We start from the raw sequence: 9,806 nt of genomic DNA, 5'->3' as shown, positions 1-9,806 counted from the left end.
TTGCTATTAGCACGAATGAGTTTTATGTATTTTGACTACTGCATAGCAGCTTTACCGAATTTATCTACTTAAGTGAGAAGGAAGTAATATAACAAATAAAATGCATGAATACATGTAGGTACGTGTGTTAGTAAAGCGATAATCGCAAGTAAGTTTAAGAACATTATATTCAAGCACAGCAGAGAAACGTAAAACTAATTGGCTACGCATATGAAACTGATTTTTTGTAGCGTCCTTAAATCGATATTATATACATATCGTCGTTTTTGAAGTACGAAACCGCGTATCAACAAAATACAAAACCGCGTATGTGAATTATGTAAATTATTTTCGAGAGAGTAAAAACTCTCTTCTTTAAAAATGGTTCTCTTTTTTTATAAAGCAATCGCATTTCTGGCTAGTATAATTCAGGACGAATGGATAAGGATTTAGCCAAGAGCTTGTGTGAGCAAATACAATTTTTGGCAGCAAATGTCAGTTACGCGGTTTTGCAGAATGACGATACGCGGTTTTGTACTTTAAACGACGATATACATACATACATATGTATGTAAATAAACGTAATGAGATATTCAAAATTTTCAAGGAAAAACTCGTTTGATTCATATAAATTAATATCGTCACCTGAAATGCAAAAAGACGTAACAAACATCATCGTTTAAATGCAAAAAGTCATAACTAATAAAAAATTCAAAATTCACTTTTTGATTTATATGATGGATTTCATCGAATTACAACTCCCAACATCATTTTATGAAGAAAAATTAAAATATTAGTCACGACTTTTTCCATTTCATTTACGATGTTGTTACGTCTTTTTGCATTTCAAGTGACGATATGAATTATGAAATTTTAAAGAAAAGAGAAGGATTATAATTTATCTTTTTTGTTATAAATATATATTAGCTATATAATATAAATACATACTACTGGCTAAATGTTAAACATTCTATTATAAGCTTGAGTAGTTACGGAAGTTCAAACTTGTTTTGATTGAACTTACATATGCATATATATACATTCATATGTGTGTACGTACATATAAATACAAATAAATTGGAAATTTTGAATAGCTAAGCTGAGCTGAGCTGATTTACATTATTTAGGCTATTTGCTTATGTACAAAATTATTTCAAGTATCTGTTTTGTTTTATAAAATACTAATAAATATATACACACATATACATACATACATACTTTAAAATGTATCACTCTAGGGGTTATGGATTTGGTATTGAAGTTTTTTTACGTTCACTAATGCAGCAATTAATGTCTTAATCAAACCTTTAAGGCTTTTTTAATTAACAATGTAACTATTTCGGTTGTTTTCAAATGAACTTTTCAAAACTCCGTACTTACTAAACTTACAGGTTTTTACACGAACTTGCAGGAAGTTACAGGAAAAATGATCCCGTACTTCAAACTCCTCCAAAATCCTGCAAATGAGAGCGATTTTTGGAGAGTTGTGTAGAGAATGAAGTAGCAAGATTTTACCCGAGCTTTTTCTTCTGGTAAAATCATGAAAAGTGTCAAGAAATCACTGGTTGGCGTTTTTACAGGAAAAATGGTTTTTTTGTTCCCGTACTTTTTCTTGCTACTCACTTTTTACTCTCACAAACAAAAAGTACGGGAACAAAATAAGCACTTTTCCTGAAAAAACGTCAACCAGTGATCGCTTGACACTTTTCATAATTTTAGCTCTGAGCCAATAGCTCTGATCCAATACTTTTCTTGAAAAATCCTGTAAAACTGTCAGACAGCAAAATTACTCTCTGAAGTGAGAGTAAAAAGTGAGTAACAACAAAAAGTACGGGAACAAAAAACCATTTTTCCTGTAAAAACATCAGCCAGTGATTGCTTGACACTTTTCATGATTTTACCAGAAGAAAAAGTTCGGGTAAAATCTTCCAACTTAATTCTCTACACAACTCTCCAAAAATAGCTCTCACTTACAGGATTATAGAGGAATTTCGAGTACGGGAACATTTTTCCTGTAACTTCCTGCAAGTTCGTGTAAAAACTTGTAAGTTCAGGGAGTGCAGGATCAGAGCTATTCATAGTCAGCTGTCGAAGCGACGCCAACGCCAACGCAACGCCAAAGTTGTATGTAAAAGGGCCTTTTGTGGACATTTTAGCTCTGATCCAGTACTCCATGAACTTACAGGATTTTACACGAACTTGCAGGAAGTTGCAGGAAAAATGTTCCCGTACTCCAAAATCCTGTAAATAAGAGCGACTTTTGGAAAGTTGTGTAGAGAATGAAGTTGCAAGATTTTACCCGAACTTTTTCTTCTGGTAAAATCATGAAAAGTGTCAAGCGATCACTGGTTGACGTTTTTACGGGAAAAATTCTTTTTTTGTTTCCGTACTTTTTGTTGTTACTCACTTTTACTCTCACTTCAGAGAGTAATTTTGCTGCTTCACATTTTTACAAGAATGATAGAATACAAGATTGCGCCCATCAGAGAGGCTTTTTGGAAATAATTTTTGTGTGACGTTACACTGGTGCATTTGCGAAGGAGAAATGCCAAAACGCCATGATGCAATAATACAAGGTGGTATCAATTATGACAGCTCGATTTGACACTGCCTTAGCTCAGTAGCCCCATTTGGGGGAAAAATATAAAATTTCACATTTTTTCCTAAATAAAATTTGATTTTTTATAGTATGTTCGTAATGAAATGAAATAACATAAGATTAAATACATTTTTAAGAAAAAAAATTTGTATACTGAGAAAAAATAAAAAAATATTCAACTATATTATTAGGCAAAGAATTCTAAAGCTGAAATTAGTCAAGAACGTAAACCTACCGGTACGTAAACCCGAGTCAGCTCACACGATCTGTCTTACCAGAACGCCATGTAAATGAAAACTCACCACCACAGCATTTTTCTGTAGTTGTAGCCCGTAGCGCAGAAATCTGCGGAATTTAGATTTTTCCGCGTCAGCTGATTTCTTCCTTCTATAGATGGTTGCCACTTCGTCAGTTTCGCTGGTGGTAAATAAGTTATAAGTTCCTATTCAAAACACGTTCAAAATAATTGAAATTTACTATTGAATAAGGTTTTTTGTTGAAAACTAAGTAGGTTATATTTAGCTACGATCTATTATAGCACGAAAAATTGTAGTTGAAAGGGTAAGATTATGAAAAGGCATTGATGAGTGGCAACACTGTAGTAAGCAACACTGAGGGCTCCAGTAATCGACGAAATTCTGCGTATACAGACTGCGTTTAAGTATACGTTCTGCGTTCTCGACTAATTTCAGCTTTGAAGAAGTAAAACTGTCTCACCTAACTGCCGTCCCTAAATTGGAGCGCTAAGCGTTGCGTTATCCATTGTCGACGAGTGTCAGCGCGCGCTATCCCCAAATCAACGCGTCGTAATTTTTGACGTTTTCTCAGATCTTCTCGTTTTTATTCTCGTTTCCTCTTTCACTTTTTTGTCCTTTCTCTTTCTTTCCGTCTTCCGCATCCAACTTCAACACGTAACGCCCTGCTGATTTTGTGTATGTGTTTCGCACGGCTTCTGATATCAAATTGAAAAATTTTGTTTGAATTTCTACACACACTCTTACAGATTTTGACAGTTTATGCCGCCAAAGCAAAAACAAAATACATGTAAATTTTNCTGCATCATGCCAAAACGCCAGCAAGAATGGAAGAAGAAGAAAAAATGTTGCAAGCAAAACGTAAACAAGATGCACAATTGTGACGTCATACAAACAGCGCTTCTCTCAGATTCACTGAGAGCGGAATAGCGGTACCGAGATGGGCGCCACCTTTGTTCTCTACATCGTGACGTTTTTAGGTTCACATATAAGTAGATTATCCTCATTTTCGAGCTTACCACCCTAATCTGTAATTAAAACAAGATATTAGCCATATAAAATTCGTCCCTTGTTAATCTGTAATTATAAAATAATCTCAGGTTTAATCGATAACTTTTCGGTGTCCATCCTAGTTTTATCGATTGTTTTTGCGAAAAAGGGGAGAAATGCCAAATGTAAAAGTAAACAAAAATGGACGTTAGCAAGGAAAAGAGGTTTGTAAAGGTATTTTTAATAAAATGTTAAGTTAAAATACATATATTTATATTGCTTAATATCAGAAAAACGTGCTCACGGTGGCACAGAGAAGAAACATACATTTTCCTTGAGATGTGAGAATAACCAGCACAACAAATTTGATGGCTAATAATCTGAGATTTGCCTGTACAAACGGGGTGATTAAAAACGAGCTTTGATTGAGATAATATTGATATGTGAACATATTTGTATTAAGAAATTGTAATGTCGAAAGTTACGAGCAAACTCGGAATTTCTGAATGTTCCCTAAAAGAATAAGTATGAAAGTTCAGGGGCAGTCAAATTTTAAGAGCATAATGGCTAAGGGCCGGTTGTTCAATGTCTGGTTATCACTACTTGCCGGTTAAACATCATTATCGACGTGTATAACATGTGATCGATAAAGCAGTCGTTGTATTTAAACGGAGCTTCTACCTCCGATTTGTGTTAACCAGACATTGAACAACCGGCCCTAAGTTGAATTCAAATCTGAGTCACACAAAGGTCGATGCTAAAACATCGTTGAAACTGGCATCGATGTATCGTCAATTTACCCATCTTTGGAAATAGTAAACATCGAGTTTTTAACCGATATTATCGATGTTTCAAAAATATCGATACATCGTTTGCATCCCTACGCACAGCTGATTGTGTTTGGCAAAACAATTTAGGCATTTGTAAATATACATACTTGAAATGTAATCTATTTTTTTCTTAAAAAATTACCATGAATATTGATGCATCACCTATGGAAATGGAACCTGGCCTTGCTAAGCAACTGTTCACAACAGGCGCTGTGCTAGTGATAACGGGCGCTCCAGTGGGCACAGAATTCGGCATCGATCTTTGCAACTATAAAATTGGTGAGAAATTTCGGGGCGTAAAAATGATACCACCTGGTCCACATTACATTTGGTGCGCTTCATGTGGTCCTTATGGCGATGTGGCGCCTCGTGTTGGATTCGTACATTTTTTCAAAAGTGAAGAAGTTGTAGTTCGAGAGTGGAACCATCGCGATGAAGAAATGCAGGAAAGCCAGTGTGATGATCGTGAGCTAGAAAAGAAGCGCATACGTGACAACCTTAAGGAGTTTGATAGTTTTCTTGCACCATACGACTACCGTTTTTACAATAAGTGGAAGCTTTTAACAGATAAGGTGACAGAAGCCACAGTAGATCGCTGCAGACCTATTTTGGGTTCAATACGCACAAATGTAGAGTTACAATCATGCCCAGATGAAGATCGACCACGCGGTACACTACATAGTAATAGCTTACAACAACAATACGGGAAAACTGTTGTGAATGAAAGTGATTTGCTGCCAAATTTGAAACCGGTTGAAGGTACTGCACCGCGCTTCACAGAATTGCCTGAACGTATTCCGCATAATGCTACGCCAGCTGAGGTGTCTCAAAACAGCATGGATTGTGTAGACGCAATCACCAAATTAGTTGGGAAGTTTCACAGTTCGGAAGCGTTGATCGATGAAGAACAATTGGCTTTTGTATTTTATCTGGTTGGCTGCTCAGTAGAGTCCTTGGCACATTGGCGGAAGATTTTACACTTACTAGCGCACTCGGAAAGGGCTGTACAAGACTTTAAAATTCTGTACATGAAGTACTGCGAAGCATTGATGCAACAATTGCCGCATTTGCCTGAAGAACTTATGGAAGCAGGTGAATATAACACAGTATATAAAGATGTAAGATCGCTGCTCGTTAACTTAAATATGGCTGGTCTTGGAGTGAATGCCGATAAACTTATGAGAAAGTTGCAAAAAACTTTGCAGTGGGATTTCGAAGGATTGCTTGATGAAGATCCGGAGGACATGCCTGTTATAGTCGAGATCACGTAGACTTGTAATTTGAATGATTAAATATAATCTAAATTACCACATTTATTTAAAAAATAAATTATTCAAACATTACTAATACAGAAAAAGTTAAATAAAGCTATAAAATAAGTTCATACAACCTAATTTGATGTCATAACTTATTTCTGCTTTTTTGGTTCCCCTTGTATTTTCGACACCTCTGCGTTAGTAGCCCTATTTTCTTCTTCTCCACCTACCATCATTTGGCTTTCTTCCATAATTTTCTCTATTTTTGCTTTCATATCACCACCCATAGATTTATCATCGTCTAGTTCCAGAGAATATTGCGCCGCTAGCTGTTCCAAACGCTTCTGATTTTTCTGCAAATACCCTGGTAGCCAAAATATAGTTTGCACCATCCTAAAATAAGTCATATTATGATTTAAATACTTAACTGGTATAACAAATACGTATTTACTTTATTAAAATGTAACCAAAAAAGGCCAAAAGCAGGCATGTAAACGAGGCTTTAATCATATTCCAATAGTCAACAACAACTTGTTGATGTTTCATTTTGCGTATTTGTGTTTTATTTTAGTAATCCTTAAAAGTGAAGATGAATATCAATCCTATGTATTAAGTTTACTGTACGCTATTTGTAAACAAATATTTAAAAAAAATTCTTGCAATGCCTTTTCTTGACAACTTTGCGCGTAATAGTAAAACCTCATTTTACTTTACTATTACGTGGGAAGATAAATAATGATGAATTACCATTTGTTATGGTTGGCTGGTTACCGTGGGTTACTTAAATTAATACGTGTCCGTAAAGGAATGTGTATAGGGAATATGAACCGTACAGATTATCACAAATCAATAGAATACACCTGCTGAGATTAAAGCTTTACATGAGCTATGTATATACATATACACATAAGTACACATGGATGTATGTATATACGTTAGATGTACTTAAAACATAACTATTACCATACATACTAAAGTTTGATGGGAACATGATATCAGATTTAATCGCAAGGTAAACCTTCTCTTCGCCTAGCCCATGGCAGAATAAAATATGTATGAGAATCAGGAGAGCGTGGTTCTAGACCAAGATTGTGATTTGATTCCCCGAGCAAAAAAGAAATAAATTTTTTTTTTTGTGATTTGTTACGTTGGGCAAACCAGAAATAAATTTTTTAAGTATTTATTGTGTGCAATAAAAATTAATTTCATTTCTGATTTGATTCGTTGGACAAATAAAAAATAAAATTAATTTGTGAATGGAATCGTCGACTAAATAAAAACTAAATTTTATTTGTAATTTGATTCGTCCAGCAAAAATCTTGCTTGCTTTACGTAAAAAAAATAGTTTTTGTTGAAAAATCACGAATCAAACTTACTTGCTGGACAATCCAAAATACAAAAAAAAATTATTTTTTTTTAGGTTGACGAATCAAATCCGACATAAGTTTTTTTGTACAATAATCAAGTCACAAATAAAATTGATTTACATACTTCTTTTTGTTGATGAATTAACTAATTTTTTTTTTGTCCGGCAAATTAAATCACAAATAAGATTTACCCTGGCATTCAGTAAGCGGTCCCTAGTCACTAATAGTGACTTTTGGTGGTGAACTTGGATTTTGAGACTATTTGGTATTCAGTACGTTGTCTCTCGTCTCTAGTCTAAAAAAAAGTATCTAATTTGTCAGATGGCTAAGAGCAGGCCTCAAAAATAAAAATATGGAGAAAAACATAATTTCTTTCCATTTTGTTCAACAACAATTTCATTTGGAAATAAACCAAAGTGCTTTAATATCATACAAATCGAAAAAAAGAAATTTATTTTTTGTTTTTAAAACATTAAAATCTAAANAAAAATACTAAACAAAAAATAAAAAACCCCCTACGCTCGTGAAGGCCTTGAGCCCAGATCCTCCCGACCGGCAGCCTAATGCTTAGACCATTCGGCCATTCCGACCCTTTGTGCGGCGCGGACAATAGGCGTACATAAACGCTATCAATTGACTGTCTGTGTTTGTTATCACCACACATTTTTGGTGAACTTTTTGTGACTCTCTTCTACTGAATACCCAAATCATCTCAAGTCACAAAAATAGTCACTAATTGCTAATCGCAAATTTAGTGACTTGAGATGCGACTGAATTACTGAATGCCAGGCTAATTCAATTCAAATCAGGTATTTTTATGTCTGTTTAGCCGTCATCGATACGCCAACAGTTAAAAGGTGTTCGCACGAGGCGATTTTGCGTTCAACTCACGCAGGGTTGCCCGAAAAAAAAAATTGAATGGCTAAATGTTGGCTGGCGATCAACTTTGTTGAAAGCGATTAGTTGAAAGGCCGCTCAACCAAAAGTAGAATGCAAACGCCTTTTTATCGCGAATATTTTAATATTTTTTTTTATATTTATTATATTTATTGAACGCAGAAGTTCAATAATATCAAATATCGCCTTGTGCAAAAGCCCCATTAGTGAGTGACGAAACGAACGAACACAATGAGGTACACCAGGGATGGAATTTCAAAATTTCAAAATGTGACTAATGGTCTTCAAAAATAGTGCCGAAAAGATGATGAAAGTGCCACAAAATTAAATTTTTTTTAAGCTCTTTTAAGAGCAATATATTTTTAGAAATAATATTTTTAAAATACAACTCTGAAGTAATACAATAATTATTAATTAACTAAATTATTACAGTAAATCACTTTTATGAAGGATTCCTTAGACATATACAACGGAATATAGCTATTCTGTAATTCTTACACACTTATGTATGTACAAACATATATGCGAATATAGTAAAAAAAAATGTCTTTCTCTTTAAACAAAACGTAGCAAAGCCTACTGGACTGAGTTCAACCGACTGGAACGAACCTGCGAGTCTAGTGCTTAACCGCCTCCCGACGAAGTACTTGGTGGTGGTTCCGGGGTGTTCGGTACTTGGACGGTAGGAGGTTTAGTCCGGATTAAAGTCTACACAGGCGGGTATAGTGAATTAAAAGCTTGTTGTTGCGAAAACTTACTTTTTGTACTGTGTATTCATAGCGGTTTGTAAATATTTCTCACGGCCCTTGTTTTGATTTTTTAGTACTTTTAATTTTCACTTTTTTTAATTTTTTAATCTATAGTGTGGAATGTAATTTTTTGTTATATATTGGCATTTATGCTGAATTGTAGCAAAAGGGCCTCTGAGAATGAGAGTGCCAAAATTGCACTACTGTGCCTACTTTTCCATCACTGGCATCAAAATATCCTCGAAGACACTTGGATATCAAAAAACAACAGAAAGAAACAAATTGATCATGAAGTGACGCTTCAAACGATCAAGCCAAGAAAGACGACGAAAGATGCAAATCTGGTAACAGACGGCCAGTGCACACTTGAGATTTGGAGGGAAAGCTTCTTAATGATTTTGGATGCCGACACCGCACATTGGTGTCAAACGATAATTTTCTGATTAAAATGGGCGAGAGCATTAATTTTTCAACATGATTGACGAATAGTTTATTTTTAAAGAAAGCCGACTATTTAATTTTCATTTCTATTTTTTTATGTATGCTACTGCATAACTTTGGACCACGTTAACTGATTTCTATAATTCTTTTTTAAAGGAAAGCTGGTATCTCGGAGCTGGTCCCATACTAATTTGGTTTTAGATCCGGCCATTGGATCATGAAGAAATCAGCGATACTCTTTAATTTTTATATGAGAATTGAAGTCGGGTTTGTTTTTTGCTTAAACATTACTTGTTTTATTTCTAATTTTTGAGTGCAAAGTGCAGATAACGTAACAGTTTAGAAGAAAATCGGTTCTCCTCTTGCTGAAAATAAATAATCCGTAAATGTTTTACAAAAATTTTCACCAATATTTCAACCCTTTTATCCAGAAATTTTTTTTTT

At 34.6% G+C, this 9,806-nt stretch overlaps 2 protein-coding genes across 2 annotated transcripts; one reads left to right on the top strand and one right to left on the bottom strand.

Annotated features, from left to right (window-relative positions):
• The first annotated feature begins 4,697 nt into the window (after nt 1-4,697).
• LOC108359669 (protein AAR2 homolog) lies at nt 4,698-6,039 on the top strand. The gene has a single exon (XM_017611622.1). It carries the CDS (start codon nt 4,796-4,798, stop codon nt 5,921-5,923), a length of 1,128 nt encoding a protein of 375 aa, XP_017467111.1. The 5' UTR covers nt 4,698-4,795; the 3' UTR covers nt 5,924-6,039.
• On the bottom strand, nt 5,966-6,600 carry LOC108359670 (uncharacterized). The gene is made up of 2 exons (XM_017611623.1): nt 6,360-6,600; nt 5,966-6,301 (listed from the first exon to the last, which is right to left on the bottom strand). Exons 1-2 carry the CDS (start codon nt 6,452-6,454, stop codon nt 6,061-6,063), a joined length of 336 nt encoding a protein of 111 aa, XP_017467112.1. The 5' UTR covers nt 6,455-6,600; the 3' UTR covers nt 5,966-6,060.
• Nucleotides 6,601-9,806: the final 3,206 nt, after the last annotated feature.

The sequence above is a fragment of the Rhagoletis zephyria genome, unplaced genomic scaffold (genome assembly GCF_001687245.7).
Source record: "Rhagoletis zephyria isolate East Lansing unplaced genomic scaffold, Rhagoletis_zephyria_1.1 Rzeph_scaffold_00433, whole genome shotgun sequence".
Classification (NCBI taxonomy): Eukaryota; Metazoa; Arthropoda; class Insecta; order Diptera; family Tephritidae; genus Rhagoletis; species Rhagoletis zephyria.
This window is presented reverse-complemented; position numbering and strand designations above follow the sequence as displayed.